This window comes from Salvelinus alpinus, chromosome 1 (genome assembly GCF_045679555.1).
Source record: "Salvelinus alpinus chromosome 1, SLU_Salpinus.1, whole genome shotgun sequence".
Classification (NCBI taxonomy): domain Eukaryota; kingdom Metazoa; phylum Chordata; class Actinopteri; order Salmoniformes; family Salmonidae; genus Salvelinus; species Salvelinus alpinus.
Window position 1 is genome coordinate 101167013 of NC_092086.1, and position 25860 is coordinate 101192872.

At 42.8% G+C, this 25860-nt stretch overlaps 1 protein-coding gene across 1 annotated transcript in view; it reads left to right on the forward strand.

The window, feature by feature from the left end:
* The window catches only part of LOC139536867 (malignant fibrous histiocytoma-amplified sequence 1 homolog), a 38761-nt gene extending 17680 nt beyond the window's left edge, over positions 1 to 21081 (forward strand). The window contains exons 2-3 of the mRNA XM_071337567.1: positions 17021 to 17360; positions 17533 to 21081. Of these exons, the coding sequence (XP_071193668.1) occupies positions 17021 to 17151 (131 nt within the window). The 3' untranslated portion in view covers positions 17152 to 17360; positions 17533 to 21081. The remainder of the gene's footprint in view (positions 1 to 17020; positions 17361 to 17532) is intronic.
* The last annotated feature ends 4779 nt before the right edge of the window (positions 21082 to 25860 follow it).

Consider the following 25860-nt stretch of genomic DNA (forward strand, 5'->3'; position numbering starts at 1 on the left):
GCTGTTCTGGTTAGTGTTTATTGGCTTATTTCACTGTAGAGATTCTAGCCCTGCTCTCTATACCATATCCAACCTCTCAGTTCCACCACCCACATATGCGATGACATCACCTGGTTTCAATGATGTTTCTAGAGACAATATCTCTCTCATCATCACTCAATACCTAGGTTTACCTCCACTGTATTCACATCCTACCATACCTTTGTCTGTACATTATTCCTTTAAACTATTTTATCGCCCCCAGAAACCTCCTTTTACTCTCTGCTCTAGTAGCTCTAGGCGACCAATTCTCATAGCTTTTAGCCGTACCCTTATCCTACTCCTCCTCTGTTCCTCTGGTGATGTAGAGGGGAATCCAGGCCCTGCAGTACCTGGCTCCACTCCTATTCCCCAGGCGCTCTCTTTTGATGACTTCTGTAACCGTAATAGCCTTGGCTTCATGCATGTTAACATTAGAAGCCTCCTCCCTAAGTTTGTTTTGTTCACTGCTTTAGCACACTCTGCCAACCCGGATGTTTTAGCCGTGTCTGAATCCTGGCTTAGAAAGACCACCAAAAATTCAGACATTTTCATCCCCAATTACAAGATTTTCAGACAAGATAGAACGGCCAAAGGGGGCGGTGTTGCAATCTACTGCAAAGACTGCCTGCAGAGTTCTGTTATACTATCCAGGTCTGTTCCCAAACAATTTGAACTTCTACTTTTAAAAATCCACCTCTCTAAAAACAAGTCTCTCACCGTTGCCGCCTGCTATAGACCACCCTCTGCCCCCAGCTGTGCTCTGGACACTATATGTGAACTGATTGCCCCCCATCTATCTTCAGAGCTCGTGCTGCTAGGCGACCTAAATTTGAACATGCTCAACACCCCAGCCACCCTACAATCTAAGCTTGATGCCCTCAATCTCACACAAATTATAAATGAACCTACCAGGTACCACCCCAATTCCGTAAACACGGGTACCCTCATAGATATCATCCTAACAAACTTGCCCTCCAAATACACCTCTGCTGTTTTCAACCAAGATCTCAGCGATCACTGCCTCATTGCCTGCATCCGTAATGGGTCAGCGGTCAAATGACCTCCACTCATCACTGTCAAACGCTCCCTGAAACACTTCAGCGAGCAGGCCTTTCTAATCGACCTGGCCGGGGTATCCTGGAAGGATATTGATCTCATCCCGTCAGTAGAGGATGCCTGGTCATTTTTTAAAAATGCCTTCCTCACCATCTTGAATAAGCATGCCCCATTCAAGAAATTTAGAACCAGGAACAGATATAGCCCTTGGTTCTCTCCTGACCTGACTGCCCTTAACCAACAGAAAAACATCCTATGGCGTTCTGCATTAGCATCGAACAGCCCCCGTGATATGCAACTTTTCAGGGAAGCCAGAAACCAATATACACAGGCAGTTAGAACAGCCAAGGCTAGCTTTTTCAAGCAGAAATTTGCTTCCTGCAACACAAATTCAAAAAAGTTCTGGGACACCGTAAAGTCCATGGAGAATAAGAACACCTCCTCCCAGCTTCCAACCGCTCTGAAGATAGGAAACACTGTCACCACCGACAAATCCACTATAATTGAGAATTTCAATAAGCATTTTTCTACGGCTGGCCATGCCTTCCACCTGGCTACCCCTACCCCGGACAACAGCACTGCCCTCCCCTCTGCTACTCGCCCAAGCCTTCCCCATTTCTCTTTCTCCCAAATACAGTCAGCTGATGTTCTAAATGAGCTGCAAAATCTGGACCCTTACAAATCAGCCGGGCTAGATAATCTGGACCCTTTCTTTCTAAAACTATCTGCTGAAATTGTTGCCACCCCTATTACTAGCCTCTTCAACCTCTCTTTCGTGTCGTCTGAGATCCCCAAAGATTGGAAAGCAGCTGCGGTTATCCCCCTCTTCAAAGGGGGGGACACCCTTGACCCTAACTGCTACAGACCTATATCTATCCTACCCTGCCTTTCTAAGGTCTTCGAAAGCCAAGTCAACAAACAGATTACCGACCATTTCGAATCCCACCACACCTTCTCCGCAATGCAATCTGGTTTCAGAGCTGGTCATGGGTGCACCTCAGCCACGCTCAAGGTCATAAACGATATCGTAACCGCCATCGATAGGAAACAATACTGTGCAGCCGTATTCATTGACCTGGCCAAGGCCTTTGACTCTGTCAATCACCACATCCTCATTGGCAGACTCGACAGCCTTGGTTTCTCTAATGATTGCCTCGCCTGGTTCACCAACTACTTCTCTGATCGAGTTCAGTGTGTCAAATCGGAGGGTCTGTTGTCCGGGCCTCTGGCAGTCTCTATGGGGGTGCCACAGGGTTCAATTCTTGGACCGACTCTCTTCTCTGTTTACATCAATGATGTCGCTCTTGCTGCTGGTGATTCTCTGATCCACCTCTACGCAGACGACACTATTCTGTATACTTCTGGCCCTTCTTTTGACACTGTGTTAACAACCCTCCAGGCGAGCTTCAATGCCATACAACTCTCCTTCCGTGGCCTCCAACTGCTCTTAAATACAAGTAAAACCAAATGCATGCTCTTCAACCGATCACTGCCTGCTCCTGCCCGCCTGTCCAACATCACTACTTTGGACGGCTCTGACTTAGAATATGTGAACACCTACAAATACCTAGGTGTCTGGTTAGACTGTAAACTCTCCTTCCAGACTCACATCAAACATCTCCAATCCAAAGTCAAATCTAGAATTGGCTTCCTATTCCGCAACAAAGCATCCTTTACTCATGCTGCCAAACATACCCTTGTAAAACTGACCATCCTACCAATCCTCGACTTCGGTGATGTCATTTACAAAATAGCCTCCAAAACCCTACTCAATAAATTGGATGCAGTCTATCACAGTGCCATCCGTTTTGTCACCAAAGCCCCATATACTACCCACCACTGCGACCTGTACACTCTCGTTGGCTGGCCCTCGCTTCATACTCGTCGCCAAACCCACTGGTTCCAGGTCATCTACAAGACCCTGCTAGGTAAAGTCCCCCCTTATCTCAGCTCGCTGGTCACCATAGCAGCACCTACCTGTAGCACGCGCTCCAGCAGGTATATCTCTCTAGTCACCCCCAAAACCAATTCTTCCTTTGGACGCCTCTCCTTCCAGTTCTCTGCTGCCAATGACTGGAACGAACTACAAAAATCTCTGAAACTGGAAACACCTATCTCCCTCACTAGCTTTAAGCACCAGCTGTCAGAGCAGCTCATAGATTACTGCACCTGTACATAACCCATCTACAATTTAGCCCAAACAACTACCTCTTTACCTACTGTATTTATTTATTAATTTATTTTGCTCCTTTGCACCCCATTATTTCTGTCTCTACTTTGCACTTTCTTCCACTGCAAACCAACCATTCCATTGTTTTATTTTTATTTATTTTTTTATTTATTTATTTTTTATTTTATTTTTAGTTTTTATTTTACTTGCTGTGTTGTACTCACTTCGCCTCCATGGCCTTTTATATTTTTATTTATTTATACATATATTTGTTTGCCTTCACCTCCCTTATCTCACCTCACTTGCTCACATTGTATATAGACTTATTTTTTTTTTTTCACTGTATTATTGACTATATGTTTGTTTTACTCCATGTGTAACTATGTGTTGTTGTATGTGTCGAACTGCTTTGCTTTATCTTGGCCAGGTCGCAATTGTAAATGAGAACGTGTTCTCAATTTGCCTACCTGGTTAAATAAAGGTTAAATAAAAATAAATAAAATAAAAATTGATTTTCACAATTGGTGGATATACAATACACAACCAAAAGTATGTGGACACTTGCTCGTCAAACATCTCCTTCCAAAATCATGGGCATTAATATGGTGTTGGTCCCCCCCTTAGCTGCTATAACAGTCTCCACTCCTATGTGAAGGCTTTCCATTAGATGCTGGAACATTTAGCCACAAGAACATTAGTGAGCTCGGGCAGTGATGTTGGGCGATTAGGCCTGGCTCGCAGTCGGCGTTCCAATTCCTCCCAAAGGTGTTTGATGTGGTTGAGGTCAGGGCCCTGTGCAGGCCTGTCAAGTTCTTCCACACCGATCTTGACAAACCATTTCTGTATGGACCTCGCTTTGTTCACGGGGGCATTGTCATCCTGAATCAGGAAAAGGCCTTCTCCAAACTGTTTCCACAAAGTTGGAAACACAGAATCTTCTAAAATGTAATTGTATTGGGCCTAGTCCAAACCATGAAAAACAGCCCCTGGTCATTATTTCTCCTCCACCAAACATGCATTGGGGCAGGTAGCAAAACCCAGATTAGTTAGTTGGACTGTCAGATGTTGAAGCGTGATTTATCTCCCCAGAGAAAGCGTTTCCACTTCTCCAGAGTCCAATGGCGGGGAGCTTTACACCACTCCAGCCGACGCTTGGTATTGCGCATGGTGATCTTAATCTTGTGTGCGGCTGCTCGGCCATGGAAACCCATTTCATGAAGCTCCCGACGAACAGTTCTTGTGCTGACGTTACTTCCAGTAGCAGTTTGGAACTCGGTAGTGAGTGTCACGTGTGCTCCCTCTCCGGCCTCTAGGTCACCAGGCTGCTCGTTATGGCGCACACCTGTCACCATCTCTACACACACCTGCGCGTCATCAGACTCACCTGGACTCCATCACTTCCCTGATTAACTTCCCTATATATGTCACTCCCTTTGGTTCCTTCCCCAGGCATTATTGTTTCTGTTCCTGTGTCATGTCTGTGCGTTGTTTGTGTTTCTTATTTTGTATTATGGTGTGTTTATTTATTAAAACACTCACTCCCTGAACTTGGTTCACGACTCTCAGCGCACATCGTTACAGATTTTTACACGCTTCAGCATTTGGTGGTCCCGTTCTGTGAGCTTGTGTGGCCTACCACTTCGCAGCTGAGCCGTTGTTGCTACTAGACATTTCAACTTCACAATAACAGCACTTACAGTTGATCGGGGAAGCTCTAGCAGGGCAGAAATTTGGCAAACTGACATGTTGGAAAGGTGGCATCCTATGACGGTGCCACGTTGAAAGTCACTGAGCTCTTCAGTATGGGCCATTCTACTGCCAATGTTTGTCTATGGAGATTGCATTGCTGTGTGCTCAATTTTATACACATGTCAGCAACGGTTGTGGCTGAAATAGCCAAATCCACTAATTTGAAGGGGTGTCCACATACTTTTGTGTGTATATATGGTTTCTTTCATGTTTTGCCATATTACCATGTAATTAATGTATATCCAATGCTCTAGCTGATTTTTAAGAGGATACTGAACTGTGTTCATTTGCAATGTTTTGATATAGGCTATATTTGAATGTGAGCATTCCTGATTTTACCCTGAAGAAGGTACAGTGATGCCGAAACGCGGGTGATTTACCCAACCCATTACTGGGAGCTTATTTATTTTACAGAGTTTATGCAACACGTTTTGAAACAGAGGAAAATTAGCTTTTTTGCTTGAGTGGACAATCATTACATTAATTTAGGAGAGTGTCACGCCCTGACCTTAGAGCCTTTTTATGTCTCTATTTGGTTTGGTCAGGGTGTGATTTGGGGTGGGCATTCTATGTTTTGTTTTCTATGATTTTGTATTTCTATGTTTTGGCCGGGTGTGGTTCTCAATCAGGGACAGCTGTCTATCGTTGTCTCTGATTGGGAACCATACTTAGGTAGCCCCTTTCCCTCCTTTCTGTGTGGGAAGTTAACTTTGTTTGTGGCACATAGCCCTTAAGCTTCACGGTCGTTTTTGTATTGTTTATTGTTTTGTCGGCGTCATTTCAAATAAAGAGGAATATGTACGCTCACCACACTGCGCTTTGGTCCACTTCATTCGACGGCCGTGACAGAGGGAATCTCTCTCACTTTCTCTCCCATTTCCCCATATGGTGTATTTGCCTGCGTGATACAGTCACCAATTGGCAAAGTTAAACCCATGTTTAGTCATTTCGTTGTTGCGTATCTGTTCATGCTACAAGCCGATATACAGAACCCAGCGTTTAAACAGATATCCAAAAGTGCATTAGTGTATATTATAAACTGGGTGGTTTGAGCCCTGAATGCTGATTTGGCTGGCAGTCGTGGTGTATGAGACTGTATACCACGGGTATGACAACATTTATTTTGACTGTTCTAGTTACATTGGTAACCAGTTTATAATGCCAATAAGGCACCTCGGGTGTTTGTGGTATATGACCAATATACCACGGCTAAGGGCTGTATTCAGGCACTCTACCTAAGTCTTGCCTAAGAACAGCCCTTAACTGTGGTATATTGGCCTTATTGCTTAATTAGCATTCCTTTAGAAAAACCCCATGATTGTGTCAGTCCAAAATCAACATGATGGTAATTTGGGGCCCTATGTCATCCTTATCAGCCAGGCCCATCAGTGTGAGTGGTCTGATTTTAATGTGATTGGACAGCTTCAGTGAGAGGAGCACATTGGGGCTGCTCTGCCTGCTGTGCTGCAGCAGGGTGATCAGCTCATTATGCAGCAGATGTTAACATCTGACCCTGCAGCGTGTGCGCTCATGGTACATGCACCACTGTCCAAGCAGATGACCAGCAGCTGTCTCTGAGTACATACAAATGCAATGTACAGGGGAGAATATAATGGTCTTCTAGTACTCCTTCCATAGCCATCAGATGACTAGAAGAGTGATGTATTAATTTGATATTTATCCCAGCTCATTGCCTACCCTGGCTATGATAGGCTCCTATCTGCACTATGTTACTGCCGCCTCCTCCCCTCTCTTTAGTGTAGTTGTGTGCAGGATAATGCCCCTGTGATTAAACTCACCTCTGCCTGCCTGGATTAAGCTCCACTTTAACCACAGCCATCTTGAACACAAAGGTGCTGCTGGAAGCCCCCCCCCCCCCCCACACACACACACCTTCCGCTCCATCTTAAAGGTCCCTAGAGTCTCTGCAGGGCCACTTGCTGTTTGCAGGGCAGGCCAAACTCCACAGATTCCAAGGCAACCCTCTATTGAATGGGTCATTTTTAGTCATCTCCTCTGACAGAGTAGGGCACACATTCCTCAGGCTGTGGGCCCATCCATTTCAGGAGGCAGGACCCGCTCGCTGTTCAAACAAGTTTAATCTAATTTAACGTGTTTGAGAAAATGTTCACGATATCTTCCTGTCTCTCTTTGTTAAGCAGTCTCTAAGATAGTCGTGTCTCCAGTCTATGTCTGTGTAACCTTTAGTCATTTCCCAGCTCCTGGTTTGATCCAGTGAAGAGAATGCTCATCCACAGTTTTAGATTTTAGCCTCTAAGATGTCCTCTGGCCTGCTTTCTCTCACTGTAGAATGAGTCCAAGAGTCACAAACTACTGTTTGTGCAATCTGTTAATCTGAGCCCAAATGTAGGAAATGTTTAGTTAGTGGCCACCAGGGTTGGGGTCAATTCCAGTTAAATTCCAGTCAATTCAGAAAGTAAACCACATTCCAATTCCTAATTTTCGTAGTTGAAAAGCATTGAAAAGAATTGAATTTGGAATTTAAGTGTACTTCCTGAATTGACTGGAATTTAAATTAAATTGACCCAAACCCAGGTGGCAACCCAATTCGTCACTCTGTCCCCATCACGTCAGCTCATGGAATTGTTCAATTAGTCAATGATCGACTGGCCTAAGAAGGAAACGCTGTGTAATTCGCAAGCCCATTTTCTGGCGCTGTGCATTGTTCATAAACAACTATAGTCAGTTACCTCATCAGACGAATGATGGGCTCATTGAGGTGGCAGTCCAATTTGACGCAGCAACTAAAACTGGAAAGCTTTGGTGTTACGTTTGCCGGCCAAGGAAAGCGAGTTCCAACACCCAAAGGCAATCAGATTGCATAATTGTTAACAGAGACAGAGTAGGTCTTGGCTGAGGCTACCCAGACCAAAATGTACTTTCCACACCAGACGTTGTCAGACAGGCTAGGAAGAGAACAGGGCGTTTGGTGATCTAAAACCCTCATTATGCAGGTAATGACCCTGGTGATAAAAATGTGTGTTATGCAAGTAGAAAGAGTTATTAGGGGGCTGTGGTTTTCATTAAGACATTTGACTGGTGTTCTGTCTGGGCCTGAGCCTTCTCACCAATACAGTGCAGAGTGGGCAGAGCAGTCAGCTGCCTGTGTGGAAATCTCATTAGCGCACAGCCCTGACTCAACTGCATCTGACCACTAGAAGGCTGCTAAGCTCTCTCTCTCTGTGTGTGTGTGTATTTAGCACTGTGCTATGTCAGTCTATGTCTGGCAATGTGTTGATCGTGACTAGTGTGGCCCGGGTGCTTCATGTGACGTGCTTGGCCTTATTGTTGTTTAACCCACTGTGGTGCTAGTCCTCTGACCGAGCTGCTGGCCTCTGGTTGTGATCTCAGAGCAGCTGGCTGTGTCCTCTGCCCTCTGCATCCCTCTCGCTCACTGCTCACTCACGCCCACACCAGGCACTGCTGCATGGGTGCTTCCATGACTGGTAGCAACCCAAGCGCTGTGTCTTCTCTACTGTCCAAGATGTCTGATCTGTTTACTAGAAACTCAAAGGTCACTGTCTCAACAACACTTTGATATTTAAACATCCTTAATTCCTGATCTAACTGTATGAGTCACACTGATCTACTTTACAGGAATAACCTGAACTGATCTGACTATGTACAGGCAACCTGAACTTGGCTTTCCCTCTTCTCTGTGAACGTGTCAAATGGTAGGCTGCTGATGAGGGACATGTGTGGGCCTGTTGAACTGAAGGACAGAGGACACTTCACCTGAAGAAGTGAAAGATGATCTTATGTACTGATTTGAGGTTGTTGAGATACAGGCTAGTCTTGTCTGTCCTGATAAATCACCCTAAAAATAACATTTATTTGTACTGTTCTAATTACGTTGGTAACCAGTTTATAATAGCAATAAGGTACCTCAGGTGTTTGTGGTATATGACCAATATACCACAACTAAGGGCTGGCAACATGGATACAGCCCTTAGCCATGGTATATTGGTCATATACCACAAAATATTTTATTAAAGTTATGTGACTAAATGATGGTTAATAAGTGATCAGCAGTAATGGGCATTCACTACCATCATAGGACTTTTATGAATTGTTTTATTCTGTTACGAAATTCAACCCACAATGTATAGTGCATTTAATGTCCAAAAAATTATGAAAACATGATAATTTTAACGATTCTAAACAAAACCGAGCCGTCCTCAAAAAGCCCTAATCACTCAGCACTATTGAATGCACCACTGAAAACGTAATAGATTGTTAGGACTGTATTGGTATAGTTTATTACAGGATGTTATTACAACACAATAAACAGTATTCATGGGGCTTAGTTCAAATGCAGTATTTAAAGCAACACACCAGGCGTTACAAAGTGTGGTAATTTCTGACATAAGTCCATAAACCTGACATTCTTAGGCTGCGTTTAGACAGGCAGCCCAATTGTGATTTTTATCCCTTTACTAATTGGTATTTTGACCAATCAGATCAGCTCTGAAAAAGATCTGATGTGAAAAGATCTGATGTGATTGGTCAAAAGACCAATTAGTGGAAAACCCATCAGAATTGGGAAGCCTTTCTAAACACAGCCTTAGATATCTGTAGTTCATATATTTTCAAAGATGCACATGACGTGGAGAATCCCATATACAGGTTGATTCCCTGTCAGATTATTCAGGCTGTTTATTCAGGCTGTTTCAACAGAAACTGCAGTCAGTCCTGTGTGACTAATTAGCACACAGGAGCTTGTAGAGATCCTCCTCTGGTGTGTTGAGTGTGCATGCTTATGGATGATTGGGCGGTGGGCGTTCTTTCACACACACGCACAGCCTCTCCAATTGTGTGGCCATTGTGTGCTAGAGTTTTGGACCTCTGAATCATTCAAATTGCTATGCGCCGATACTTAAAAATGTAAATTCTTAAATAGCCTTTTTCCTTGTGTGGACCGGCAATGTCCCCAGTTGGTCTAATTTATGGTTTGATTACTATTCTTGGGGACATCTGGTCCTCAAGTATAGTTAAACATATCCCCCCCAACACACACAGACAGACAGACAGTTGGGAGAGGGGGCTGTGTAGGCAGACAGAGGTTGGTAGGGGTGTGTAGTGTGTAATGTTATGTTCTCCTTTGTGTGGACATGCTTTAAGAGAATAATAATTGATCTGTTTACTCTTATGGCAGGCACATGTAATGCTGCAGTAGAGGGGTGGGGCTGCCTGAGGCATGTGTAGATGTTATCACGAGGACCATTATCCATGGGGTTGGAGGATTAAACTGTGGAATTGGTTCCTGAAATCCCTTTGCTGTGATCTAAGCAGATTTCAGTATTGAGACTAAATATAATATTTTGTTCTTTGTCCAATCCCTCCCTCTGCCCTGTTTTGCCTTAATGGTGATTATGGATATGGCTGTAACATGCTCAGTGTGTTTGTTCTCCGTGTGAACTTCGTTTTGATGTAGTTTTTCATCCATGGCTGTTGAGTTAGCTGTCAAAAGTTATCCTCTCCCCTCATTCATGTGGAGTGACAGGGCAGAAGGCAGCTAGCTGGCAGCCCTGTTTGCTTTAGGCCTGACCTGGGCACACTGCCAGCTTTGTCATGGCATTGGCAGATACTGACAAAGTAACTGCCAATGAACAGCTGACAAGTAATTTCCCTGTGAATAACTTTGTATCGAGCTTATCAAGAGCTCCTTCAAACCCTAGTGTGATTTTGAGTTCTCAGCTACCATTGCGGAGAGAAGTGCAGGTGTGGAAAGAGGGAGGGAACCCCTCTGTTTTATTGGATAATGATGTAATCTATGGATGAGATGAGTAAGAGGAAGTTAGTGTGTAAAATCAGACGATGTTGATTGGAACTTAGGAAAATTATGACGTTGTGAAGGAATGGAGGAGGCGGGACAAGGCCTGTAAAATCAGTCTGTTGATTGGATGCTGGGGGTCATTCCCTTTGCAGGGATAGGGGCTGGCCATAAGTGACACATCTGATCTTCCTACAGAAACAACCTGTACAGAGAAAGACATGTGAAAGTAATTGAGCCAGACACCCTCAGAAACATATCCTTCTTCTCCACCCATCTCTTTGCGTGTATTGTCATCGATCATTGTCAATAGCCTTCTTTGAAATGAGCACCCTCCTCCAACCCCCAAACCCTCTTCGCCTCCTCCCTCTCTGACCATGCTGCTAATGTCAGGAAACAAAAGAAGGAGAAGTGGAAGGGACTGAGGCCTCTGGAGTCCATTGTGAAAGGATCAGACGTGGACGTTCTCAGCTAAACTCTTGGGGATTTCCAAACATGTTCAGCATCCTACTGGGACTTTCTTAGAGACAGAGAAAGGGATCTTATGATAGCAATTCTGGAGAAATATCAGTTTTCCTTTTATGGAGGCAGCGGTAGAGCTCTCTGGAGAATTAAATAGAGAAAGAGCAGAAATGGAGGGCCTGGCAGAAGATCAAGCCCAGCAGGGCAGAGCAGTAGCACAGGAATGTACAGGCTCATTATTCTACCTGCCTGCTGATGATATTTCCGTGAGGGGGAGTTGAGATGAATTGCACATTCCTAGTCCCTGATGTCAGGGTCAACCAATTCCTCTATCCGTCTGCATACTGCATTACTAGCCGACACCCAGTCAGGAGTGATGAAGGTGAGACTAGTGTTCTCAGTGACTCTCTCTGACCAAGATGAAGAGGCAGAGATAACTGGCTGTGTGATTCAGCATCTGTGCTGCTTCCTGTAACAGACTCCCTCCCCCTATTTCCACACAGAGAGATCTGGAGCCAGCAACATTATCAGGAAGGAACCACTAATACATCATGTCAGGACGTCCTGTATAGCAAACTAATGTTATACATTGACTGTTTTGCAGTGTTCGGCAACACTACAAGCAAAATGCTGTAAAAATCACACCTATTTAACAGGACAAGAAATACCATTACCGGCACCGGTTTGAGTGTGTCATGAACTGCAATGCTGCTGGGTTTTTCACACTCAACAGTTTCCTATGTGTATTAAGAATAGTCCACCACCCAAAGGACATCCACCCAACTTGACACAACTGTGGGAAGCATTGGAGTCAACATGGGCCAGCATCCCTGTGGAAAGACCCTGTGTAGAGTCCATGCCCTGACAAATTGGGGCTGTTCTGAGGGCAAAATTAGGTGCAATGCAATAGTAGAAAGGTGTTCCTGATGTTATGTACACGAGAAAAACGAGAAGCCCAACTACGTGCTGTGTGTGGCCTTTATTGAGAACGGAGACGCCATCACAGGAGACTCCATTGGAAACATCTACGTCTGGGCCAAAGGTCTGTTTGAAGACCGTAGCCTTCTCAGCCACTGTAACTTAGTGCTCTGCAGCCAGCCGTTCAATTCACACATCCATTTCTTATATGAAAACAATTTATGAAGTACATTGTGTAGGAAATAAAATGTGTGAACTCCATTGTTTCAGAACCAGGACAAAAGACAGAAAAAGAAATGGACACCGCTTGAAATTAATTAGAAATACCAAGACCAGAGAAAATATCAACCATGGTAACTAGCCATATCCTTGGTAACTAACTATCCCCATTACCTTTCGGATAGGGTTGCTACGAGGGTTCTAGTTTTACAGCATGGTGACACTCAGACATAGTCACACAGACAGCCCATGAGACCGTACTGGAGCTACAGTCTGTTGATCCAGCAGGTCTGGAGGATATGAGGTTTCAGATAGTGAATCCAGGTCAATCTGTGTCTGTAGCAGATAAGCCCAGATCCTCCTGTTGATGGGTCAATACAATATTAGTGAGCTATCTAGGCAGATGCCTAACAGAGGTTTTTAGTGCCAATTATGATTTGCTCAAAACAAGAGGGGTGCAGCAGTATTTAGCCAAGGAAAAGGGTTTAATAATTAACATTGAGGCCTAATCCATTCCCATAGTTTAACTATAAAAACCATGTGAGCTCTGAACATGGTACAGGGGAGTATAGCTTGCACAGAAAAAGTAGCATGCAATGTTCTCTCCCTCTCTCTCCTTGTGCTCTGTTTTGTGCCGTCTCTTTCTCTTTGTCTTTCTCTCTCTTTCTATAAAAGATTGATTGGGATTACCTTTCCAGCATGCAACAGAGATGTTATAATATATAGTATTACTGACAGGATTTAACTACTGTTGTCTCATGCCTTTCAAAACACTATGTGAGTACATGATCCAGCTAGTTACAGTAGCAGTGTTTGGTCAGACTGTTTGTACAGACAGTGAGTGGCTTTAGTATGTGCTGCACTGCATTACTGTCATAGGTGGAGGCAGCCAGGCGGGATGACCGTAATGTTATTGAGTGACGAATGATGTAACAACCCATTGTTCCAGACCAATACCAAGCATCACAAACAAACTCCTGCACAACATCCCATACCGTGTTAGTTGTGGACTGGCTGACAGCGTTTGGAGGAACCCTGGCTGTGCCACTCAGGACTACTTTTAGAACTAGTTTCCTTCCATTAAGGATGCAGCAGAGGATGAAGGAATGGGGATGTTTGTTTTAGCTTTTTGCTGTTTTCCTGATTCTGTTCCGTCATGCTGCACCTGCTCTGGTCCTGTTATTGTTCTGAAATGGAGGGGTTTTGTATGTCTAGGGGTGTTGTATGTCTAGGGGTTTTGTATGTCTATTAGCCTGATATGGTTCCCAATCAGAAACAGCTGTTTATTGTTGTCTCTGATTAGGGATTATATTTAGGTTGCCATTTTCCTCGTTTGTGTTGTGGGATCTTGTCTACGTATAGTTGCCTTTGTGCACATCAGTTAGCTTCACGTTTCGTTTGTGCTTTTTGTTATTTTTGTTTATGAGTTTCTCTTTATTAAATATGTGGAACTCTACTCACGCTGTCCTTGGTCTCATCATTATGACGAACGTGACACTAGAAAGCATGTTTCAAGTCTTGCCATAGATTTTCAATCCTATTAAAGTCAAAACTGTAACTACGCCACTCGGGAACATTCAATGTCAACTTCAGTGTAGATTTGGCTTTGTGTTTGATGTTATTGTCCTGCTGAAAGGTCAATTTGTCTCCCAGTGTCTGTTGGAAAGCAGACTGAACCAGGGTTTCTTCTATGATTTTGCCTGTGTTTAGGTGTATTCCTAGGACTAGGGGGGAAAACTCCCTAGTCCTTGCCAATGATGAGCATACCCATAAAATGATGCAGTCACAACTATGCTTGAAAATATGAAGAGTCGTACTCAGTGATGTGTTGGATTTGCCCCAAACATAATGCTTTGTATTCAGGACAAAAAGTACATTTCTTTGCCACATTTTTTGCATTATTACTTGTTTCAAACAGGATGCATGTTTTGGAATATTTGTATTCTGTACAGACCTTTTTTTTTTCATTCTGTCATTTAGGTTAGTAACTACAATGTTGTTGATCCATTCTCATTTTTCTCATATCACAACTATTAAACTCTAACTGTTTTCAAATCAAATGTATTTATATAGCCCTTCTTACATCAGCTGATATCTCAAAGTGCTGTACAGAAACCCAGCCTAAAAGCCCAAACAGCAAGCAATGGAGGTGTAAAATCACCGTTGACCTCATGGTGAAATTCCTGAGCAGTTTCCTTCCTCTCCAGAAACTGAGTTAGGAAGGATGGCGGTATCTTTGTAGTGACTGGGTGTATTGATACACCTTCCAAGGCCTAATTAATAAATTTACCATGCTTAAAGGGATCAGCGTCTGCTTATTGTTATTACAATCTTGTGACACAATGTGACACAGTGACACAATCTTGATTTAATAAATACAAAATTCAGGCTGTAACACAACATTTGGAAAAAGTAAAGGGGTGTGAATACTTTCTGAAGTCACTCTACTGCTGAGGTGTCTGCCTGTTCTGTGCTGGTAGTCAGGAAACGGTCTTGAGTACAGGAAATTGTATAATTAACACACACATGCACGTTCAGTCAAACACACACATACAGGCTCTTTCTCTCACTTACACACACATTCCCAAACAACCTGCCAGTGCCTTGTGATTTTGCTGATGAAGACAAACCCTTTCAATATGAGTTGATCTGCAGTTATTAAGCCAGGTGATGGAGTCCTCCACTCCAGTGGTCTCTAGGGAATTGAACATGTGGTTACTGTGCTCATTTTGCTCTGTTGTGGGCTCTGGAAATCAGTGGTAATGAAGTCAAATCGCCATCTAGGGAACAAATAAAGAACTGTTTTTTTACAGATCAAATCTCTTTCAATCTTGGCTAAACATTGACTTGGGCTCCTGTACAAAATCCACCATATCCTGATATCATTGGATAAATAATCTCTCAGTCAATTAGATAGTTAAGTATTATATACAGTTGAAGTCGGAAGTTTACATACACTTAGGTTGGAGTCATTAAAACTTGTTTTTCAACCACTCCACAAAATTCTTGTTAACAAACTATAGTTTTGGCAAGTTGGTTAGGACATCTACTTTGTGCATGACACAAGTCATTTTTCCAACAATGTTTACAGACAGATTATTTCACTTATAATTCACTGTATCACAATTCCAGTGGGTCAAGTTTACATACACTAAGTTGACTGTGCCTTTAAACAGCTTGGAAAATTCCAGAAAACTATGTCATGGCTTTAGAAGCTTCTGATAGGCTAATTGACATCATTTGAGTCAATTGGAGGTGTACCTGTGGATGTATTTCAAGGCCTACCTTCAAACTCAGTGCCTCTTTGCTTGGCATCATGGGAAAATCAAAAGAAATCAGCTAAGACCTCAGGATAATTTTTTTTTAGACCTCCACAAGTCTGGTTCATCCTTGGGAGCAATTTCCAAATGCCTGAAAGTACCACGTTCATCTGTACAAACAATAGTATGCAAGTATAAACACCATGGGACCACGCAGCCATCATACCGCTCAGGAAGAAGACACATTCTTTCTCCTAGAGATGAACGTACTTTGGTGCCAAAAGTGCAAATCAATCCCAGAACAACAGCAAAGACCTTGTGAAGATGCTGGAGGAAACGGGTACAAAAGTATCTATATCCACAGTAAAAACATGTCTTATGTCGACATAACCTGAAAGGCCGCTCAGCAAGGAAGAAGCCATTGCTCCTAAACCGCCATAAAAAAGCCAGACTACGGTTTGCAACTGCACATGGGGACAAAGATCATACTTTTTGGAGAAATGTCCTCTGGTCTGATGAAACAAAATAGAACTGTTTGGCCATAATGACTATCGTTATGTTTGGAGGAAAAAGGGGGACGCTTGCAAGGCGAAGAACACCATCCCAACTGTGAAGCACGGGGGTGTCAGCATCATGTTGTGGTGGTGCTTTGCTGCAGGATGGACTGGTGCACTTCACAAAATAGATGGCATCATCAGAGGGAAAATTACGTGGAAATATTGAAGCAACATCTCAAGACATCAGTCAGGAAGTTAAAGCTTGATCGCGAATGGGTCTTCCAAATGGACAATGACCCCAAGCATACTTCCAAAGATGTTGCAAATGGCTTAAGGACAACAAAGTCAAGGTATTGGAGTGGCCATCACAAATCCCTGACCTCAATACCATAGAAAATTTGTGGGCAGAACTGAAAGAGCGTGTGCGAGCAAGGAGGCATACAAACCTGACTCAGTTACTCCAGCTCTGTCAGGAGGAATGGGCCAAAATTCACCCAACTTATTGTGGGAAGCTTGTGGAAGGCTACCTGAAACGTTTGACCTAAGTTAAACAATTGAAAGACAATGCTACCAAGTACTAATTGAGTGTATGTAAACTTCTGACCCACTGGGAATGTGATGAAAGAAATAAAAGCTGAAATCGTTCTCTCTACTATTATTCTGATATTTCACATTCTTTAAATAAAGTGGTAATACTAACTGACCTAAGACAGGGAATTTTTACTCTGATTAAATGTCAGGAATTGTGAAAAACTGAGTTTAAATGTATTTGGCTAAGGTGTATGTAAACTTCAGACTTCAACTGTATAAACTAACTCACCCTCTTCTCTGCCACCTCGCTCTCTCTCTCGCTCTCTCTATCTCGCTCTCTCAGGTGAGCTGCTAAGCCAGCCGCGCCCCGAGGGGCTGACTGAGATCATCTGCCCAAAGAACGGTTCGGAGCGGGTCAACGTGGCACTGGTTTACCCTCCTATGCCCACCGTGGTCAGCCCCTGTCTCAAATGAGCCCTTCTGCCTAGCCTCTACTGTCCTGTCCTGTCTGACTGTACCCTCACGCTGTCTGCCTCTCTAGCCAACTCCTGAGTCTGAACACCACACCCCAGCTCTCCCTCTGAATCTCCTCAACCTACCCAGGCAGCAGCCTGACTGGACACATAGCCATGCAAGGTCACAGAGATATGCACCGTCAGCTGGATGGAGCAGAGCAGATAACTGTAAGTATCCTGAAATATTATTGCAGGATTGGCCTCGAAAGGGTCATAGGTTGGTAACTAGAGGGTTGGATGCTTAGAGCCTTCTATTCACTGTTGAAATGTAATTGACAAACTATCTAATTATAAGTAAGAGTGTCTAATATTGTCCTTTTTTCCCCCTTAATTTTATTAGGTTATCCAGCTGTTACTACATGCCTCACCATGGTGACAAAGATGGTATTAAAGGACTTTGGCTGAAAGCAAACCTGGGTTGTTAAGACCCATGCAAGCCATCAACAAGCAGTGTCTTTTCCAACTACTCTCTACTGCCCTCCAAAACTCTGACAAACCTCTGCCTACAACCTACCCAAGACGAAACACAGGAAATCAACCTATCCATGCTATCAATTCAACAACAAGAGAGATGAGTGGGCAAAGACTTGGACTGGTTTCTCTCTTTACTACTTAGTGGTGTCATGAAATGTTGGAAACCTCTTGGCTGGACTGCTACCCATTCTAACTTCCAGTAATGCTGCATATTCTGTCCACATGTCAAGGTTGTGATTGATGAACGTAGGAAAGAGAACTGACTTAACCTCCTACGTTATCATGCTGTTTGTAAACCAAATACTGTCTTGTATAGCCAAATACATGAACCACATTCTCCTGAACACACATTACCCATGTACAGACCTTATTCTTTGCTTTAGCCTTTGTGAATGGACAGATGTATCATATTAAGTAAATGCTGGGTCTTACATATTATGACAGACATACTGAACAAAAATATAAATGCAACATGCACCAATTTCAAATATTGTACTTAGTTACAGTTCATATAAGGAAATCAGTCAATTGAAATAAATGAATTGGGCTCTAATCTATGGATTTCAAATGACTGGGAATACAAATATGCATCACAGATAACTTTAAAAAAATAAGGGCATGGATCATCAAACCAGTCAGTATCTGGTGGATATTCCTGCAGTTAGCATGCAAATTGCTTTCTCCCTCAACTTGGGACATCTGTGGCATTGTGTTTTGTGACAAAACTGCACATTTCAGAGTGGCCTTTTATTGTCCCCAGCACAAGATGCACCTGTGTAATGATCATGCTGTTTAATCAGCTTATTGATATGCCACACCTGTCAGGTGGATGGATTATCTTGGCAAAGGAGAAATGCTCACTAACAGGGATGTAAACAAATTTGTGCACAAAATGTAAGAGAAATAAGCTGTTTGTGTGGATGGAAAATTTCTGGAATCTTTTATTTCAGCTCATGAAACATGGGACCAACACTTTACATGTTGTGTTTTATATTTTTGTTGAGTGTATTATGTAAGATCAGGGGACTGCCTTTATGCCAAGGAAATTCCAGTTCAGCTGGATTTGAAAAGATGTTTCATTTTAACATATCCTGACCAAACCATGGTGTGATGTATATGTGATATGCCATTTCAACTTCAGTAAGAAAGGTACTCGGTTTCTCATTAGACTTGTTAAAAAATTATCATTGTATGTAAATAAAATATAATGTTCTCTAAAGGAAACAGAAAAAGAAGACCTCTGTTGAGTCATAAGACTTTGTGGTCATGTTGGAAGAGGAATTTATTTCAATATGTTTTTTCACTGCCATGGGGAGATACTGCAATATGTTTCAAACATGGAAGAAACAAGTTAATACACCATTTGTTTGTAATATCTTTATTTTTGTATGTCAACACAAGTTGTCACCACTCAACATTATTTACAGTGCGATGTTGTGGCTGTCTTGGCCAATGTGAGAGTGTACATACAATTTTATATGTAGCTGGTCAAAGTATGCCAAGTACTGGTTTTAATATTACCATATTGTTCAGTCTTTTTCATTTCACCCTTTTTCTCCCCAATTGGTAGTAGTTACAGTCTTTTCTCATCGCTGCAACTCCCGTAGGGACTCGGGAGAGGGGAAGGTCGAGATCCTCCCAAAAACAACCCAACCTAGCCGCACTGCTTCTTGACACAACGCACATCCAACCCGGAAGCCAGCCGCACCAATGTGTCGGAGGAAACATACCCTTGGCGACCGGCCCGCCACAGGAGTCGCTAGTGCGCGATGAGACAAGGATATCCTTGCCGGCCAAACCCTACCTAACCCGGACGGCGGCCGGCTACGACAGAGCCTGGGCTCGAACCCAGAATCTCTGGTGGCACATTGCGATGCAGTGCCTTAGACCTGCGCCACCCGGGAGGCCCCGTCTTTTTCATTTCTACTTTTTTTTACACATTACTACCAAAGATTTTTATAACTAAACCAAGATAGACCACAGCCTGTCGTTTCAAATGCGAACAACTCAGTTATAGAAGCGAGGTGGGCAGAGCCAAGCACGAGCTAGCATACATTTGCATATGTCTGTTAGGGAAGGCATACTCTGTGAATTGCGCGTGTGCAATAATTCAATTAGCCTTTTCCCTCCTAAACAACAACAAAAAATTGAAACTTTTGTTAGAGATTCTAGTTTTGGAAACAGAAAACTGTATTGAGATTAAATGTTTAATCGATGAGAAAATTAGCATAATTTCGGCCAAAATCCATCTCGTTCCATTTTCTCCTACTGCCAGCCACTGGGCTTCCTCCGTGGTAACGCCAAGCTGATGCTTCACATTTATACATCTGGTGAAATATCTGTCTCATTGTTCTATCTGTGCTACTACTGTAGATATGATGGCTCTATGACCTTTATGGGAATAATATTTTGATACTGCTCGATGACTGTTTATATATCTTGACATTGAGGATCACAACAAATAACATTTCTGAAACAAAATGTCACACATTTTACATATTGATGAGAGTCGAGAGGCTAGTTTCTCTACCCTCTGTATTTGAATGGAAGTTCTTACTCTGGTTCTGCCAACTACACATTAAATCAAATCAATTTGTATTTGTCACATGTGCCGAATAAAACAGGTGTAGACCTTACAGTGAAATGCTTACTTACAAGCTCTTTCCCAACGAAGCAGAGTTAAATAAGATTTTTTTTTATGAATGAGAAACAAAACACACAAGAATGAAGCTATAGTATATACAAGTAGTACCAATACCATATCAATGTGCAAGGATATGTGGTAATTGAGGTAGATATGTACCTGTAGGCAGGGGTAAAGTGACAAGGCATCAGGATATACACTCAGTGGTAAGTTTATTATGTACACCCATCTTGTACCGGGTCGGACCCTCCTTTGCCTCCAGAACAGCCTGACTGCCATCAGCATGCATGACACAACAGGAATCATTATTCGTCGTACCAGGCAATGTTTTTCAACTTTACAAAGTCTGTTGGAAAGCACACTGAACCAGGTTTTCCTCTAGGATTTTGGATGTGCTTAGCTCTATTTTGTTTATTTAAATCTTTAAAAAAGTCAGTGCCGATGACAAGCATACCCATAACATGATGCAGCCACCACCATGCTTGAAAATATGAGGAGCGGTATTCAGTGAGGTGCTGTGTTGGATTTGCCCCAAACATAACACTTTGTATTCAGGACATTAAGTGAATTTCTTTGCCACATTTTTTGCAGTTTTACTTTAGTGCCTTATTGAAAACTGGATGCATGTTTTGGAATATTTTTACTCTGTACAGGCTTCCTTCTTTTCACTCTTGTCATTTAGGTTCGTTTTGTGGAGTAACTACAATGTTTTGATCCATCCTCAGTTTTCTCCTATCACAGCCATTAAACTCTGTAACAATTTAAAAGTCACCATTGGCCTCATGGTGAAATCCATGCGTGGTTTCCTTCCTCTCCGGCAACTGAGTTAAGGACACTTATATCTTTGTAGTGACTGGGTGTATTGATACACAATCCAAAGTCTAATTAATAACTTCACCATGCTCAAAGGGATATTCAATGTATGTTTTGTTGTTGTGTTTTTTTCATCTACCAATAGATGCCCTTCTTTGCGAGGCATTGGAAAATACCCTGGTCTTTGTGGTTGAATCTGTGTTTGAAATGTACTGCTTGACTGAGGAACCTTACAGATAAAGTGTATGTGTGGGGTACAGAGATGAGAGAGTCATTCAAAAGTAATATTAACCACTATTATTGCACACAGAGTGTGTCCATGCAACCTATTGTGACTTGTTAAGCAAATTTTTACTCCTGAACCTATTTAGGCTTGCCATAACAAAGGGGTTCAAATCAAATTTTATTTGTCACATACACATGGTTAGCAGATGTTAATGCGGAATGCTTGTGCTTCTAGTTCCGACAATACAGTAATAACCAACGAGTAATCTAACCTAACAATTCCACAACTACTACCTTATACACACAAGTGTAAAGGGATAAAGAATATGTACATAAAGATATATGAATGAGTGATGGTACAGAACGGCATAGGCAAGATGCAGTAGATGGTATAGTGTACAGTATATACATATGAGATGAGTAATGTAGGGCATATAAACATAAAGTGGCATAGTTTAAAGTGGCTAGTGATACATGTATTACATAAAGATGGCAAGATGCAGTAGATGATATAGAGTACAGTATATACATATACATATGAGATGAGTAATGTAGGGTATGTAAACATTATATTAAGTGGCATTGTTTAAAGTGGCTAGTGATACATTTTTACATCAATTTGCATCAATTTCCATTATTAAAGTGGCTGGAGTTGAGTCAGTATGTTGGCAGCAGCCACTCAATGTTAGTGGTGGCTGTTTAACAGTCTGAGATAGAAGCTGTTTTTCAGTCTCTCAGTCCTTGCTTTGATGCACCTGTACTGACCTCGCCTTCTGGATGATAGCGGGGTGAACAGGCAGTGGCTCGGGTGGTTGTTGTCCTTGATGATCTTTATGGCCTTCCTGTGACATTGGGTGGTGTAGGTGTCCTGGAGGGCAGGTCGTTTGCCCCCGGTGATGCGTTGTGCAGACCTCACTACCCTCTGGAGAGCCTTACGGTTGTGGGCGGAGCAGTTGCCGTACCAGGCGGTGATACAGCCGACAGGATGCTCTCGATTGTGCATCTGTAAAAGTTTATGAGTGCTTTTGGTGACAAGCCGAATTTCTTCAACCTCCTGAGGTTGAAAAGGCGCTGCTGCGCCTTCTTCACAACGCTGTCTGTGTGGGTGGACCAATTCAGTTTGTCCGTGATGTGTACGCCGAGGAACTTAAAACGTACTACCCTCTCCACTACTGTCCCGTCGATGTGGATAGGGGGGTGCTCCCTCTGCTGTTTCCTGAAGTCCACAATCATCTCCTTTGTTTTGTTGACGTTGAGTGTGAGGTTATTTTCCTGACACCACACTCCGAGGGCCCTCACCTCCTCCCTGTAGGACGTCTCGTCGTTGTTGGTAATCAAGCCTACCACTGTAGTGTCGTCCGCAAACTTGATGATTGAGTTGGAGGCGTGCATGGCCACGCAGTCGTGGGTGAACAGGGAGTACAGGAGAGGGCTCAGAATGCACCCTTGTGGGGCCCCAGTGTTGAGGATCAGCGGGGTGGAGATGTTGTTACCTATCCTCACCACCTGGGGGCGGCCCATCAGGAAGTCCAGTACCCAGTTGCACAGGGCGGGGTCGAGACCCAGGGTCTCGAGCTTGATGACGAGTTTGGAGGGTACTATGGTGTTAAATGCTGAGCTGTAGTCGATGAACAGCATTCTCACATAGGTATTCCTCTTGTCCAGATGGGTTAGGGCAGTGTGCAGTGTGGTTGCGATTGCGTCGTCTGTGGACCTATTGGGGCGGTAAGCAAATTGGAGTGGGTCTAGGGTGTCAGGTAGGGTGGAGGTGATATGGTCGTTGACTAGTCTCTCAAAGCACTTCATGATGACGGAAGTGAGTGCTACGGGGCGGTAGTCGTTTAGCTCAGTTACCTTAGCTTTCTTGGGAACAGGAACAATGGTGGCCCTCTTGAAGCATGTGGGAACAGCAGACTGGGATAAGGATTGATTGAATATGTCAGTAAACACACCAGCCAGCTGGTCTGCGCATGCTCTGAGGACGCGGCTGGGAATGCCGTCTGGGTCTGCAGCCTTGCGAGGGTTAACACGTTTAAACATTTTATGTTTAAATGTTTTATTGACTCAACACATTTCAGCTTTTAATTTTTTATTAATTTGTAAACATTTCTAAAAACACTTCTATATTGGGATATTGTGTGCAGGCCAGTGACACCAAATCTAAATTTAATCAATTATATATTCAGGCTGTAACACAACAAAATGTGGAAAAAGTGAATAGTTTCTGAAGGCACTGTTTATCCTGATGCCTAGTCACCTTACCAATATACTTACATACAGTATCTACTTCTATCCCTCCCGTATCACTGCACATTGTAAATATGGTATTTGAACTGACCGTGTATAAAGCTTCTTAATTTCTCATGTTCTTCTGATTTCAATTTCTTGTTTGTTTTTGTTCTACCGTATATTAGTTTTAGTGCTTCATTGATATTGATTGTTGGGTTTGGAGCTTGTAAGAAAGGCATTTCACTGTACTTGTGCACGTGACATAAAAAAATATATATACAGTACCAGTCAAAAGTTTGTACACACCTACTCATTCAAGGGTTTCTTTATTTTTACTATTTTAAACATTGCAGAACAATAGTGAAGATATCAAACTATGAAATAACACATATGGAATCATGTAGTTATAACGACACAAGGAGAGACCTAGATGCAGACACGGGAGGCAGATGGTTTGAGCTCTGATATTTATTTTAGACCATTCTGCCTGACCCTGACCTCGAGTCTGCCTGCCGCCTTGTACCATTTTGGACTCTGACGCACAGAGTCAGGACAGGCAAGGGTCAGAACCAGGAGGATGAGGAAAAACAGGAGCTAGGAGAAAAACGCTGGTTGACTTGGCAAACAAGACAAACTGGCACAGACAGACAGAAAACACAGGTATAAATACACAGGGGATATAATGGGGAAGATGTGCGACACCTGGAGGGGGGAGGAGACAAGCACAAGGACAGGTGAGACAGATCAGGGTGTGACAGTAGTAACCAAAACAGTGTTAAACAAATCAAAATATATTTATATTTGAGATTATTCAAAGTAGCCACCCTTTGCCTTGATGACAGCTTTGCACACTAGCTTCACATGGAATGGTTTCCCAACAGTTTTGAAGGAGTTCCCACATATGCTGAGCACTTGTTGGCTGCTTTTCCTTCACTCTGCGGTCCAACTCATCCCAAACCATCTCAGTTGGGTTGAGGTTGGGTGATTGTGGAGGCCAGGTCATCTGATGCAGCACTCCATCACTCTCCTTCTTGGTCAAATAGCCCTTACAGAGCCTGGAGGTGTGTTGGGTCATTTTCCTGTTGAAAAAAAAATGATAGTCCCACCAGCAAAGCACCCCCACACCTCCTCCTCCATGCTTCACGGTGGGAACCACACAGCCGGAGATCATCCGTTCACAAATTGCATCTCGCAAAGACACAGCGGTTGGAACCAAAAATCTCAAATTTGGACTCAAAAGACCAAAGGACAGATTTCCACTGGTCTAATGTCCAATGGCCAAAAGCAAGTCTCTTCTTCTTATTGGTGTCCTTTGGTAGTGGTTTCTTTGCAGCAATTCGACCATGAAGGCCTGATTCATGCAGTCACCTCTGAACAGTTGATGTTGAGATGTGTATGTTACTTGAACTCTGTGAAGCATTTATTTGGGCTACAATTCCTGGTAACTCTAATGACTCTGGGTCTTCCTTTTCTGTGGCGGTCCTCATGAGAGCCAGTTTCATCATAGCGCTTGATGGTTTTATTGACTGCACTTGAAGAAACGTTCAAATTTATTGAAATGTTCCGGATTGACTGACCTTCATGTCCTAAAGTAATGATGGACTGTCATTTCTCTTTGCTTATTTGACCTGTTTTTGACATAATATGGACTTGGTCTTTTACCAAAAAGGGCTATATTTTGTATACCACCCCTACCTTGTCACAACACAACTGATTGGCTCAAACGCACCAAGAAGGAAAGAAATTCCAGAAATTATCTTTTAACAAGGCACACCTGTTAATTGAAACCTCATGAAGCTGGTTGAAAGAATGCCAAGAGTGTGCAAGGCTGTCATCAAGGCAAAGGGTGGCTACTTTGAAGAATCTTAAATATAAAATATATTTTGATTTGTTTAACACTTTTTTGGTTACTACATGATTCTATATGTGTTATTTCATAGTTTTGATTTCTTCACTATTATTCTACAATGTAGAAAATAGTGGAAATAAAAAGAAGCCTGGATTGAGTAGGTGTGTCCAAACTTTTGACTGGTACTGTTTATATATTTACAGTATAATTTGTTAAAACTTGATACAAATATTTGGGTTAAAGAAGCCCTCCAGTGATTTTTTTACTTTTCCTGTTGAAAAGCGATATCCCAAGTATAAATATCAATATGCCTCTTCTATAGGGAGAACACATATAAGCGATCCAGAAAAAACATGATCATGGATCTACCTGACAATCTGCATTAGTTATCTGATAACAAGGAGCTCTTTTGAAGATCAGTGATGTCACAGGTG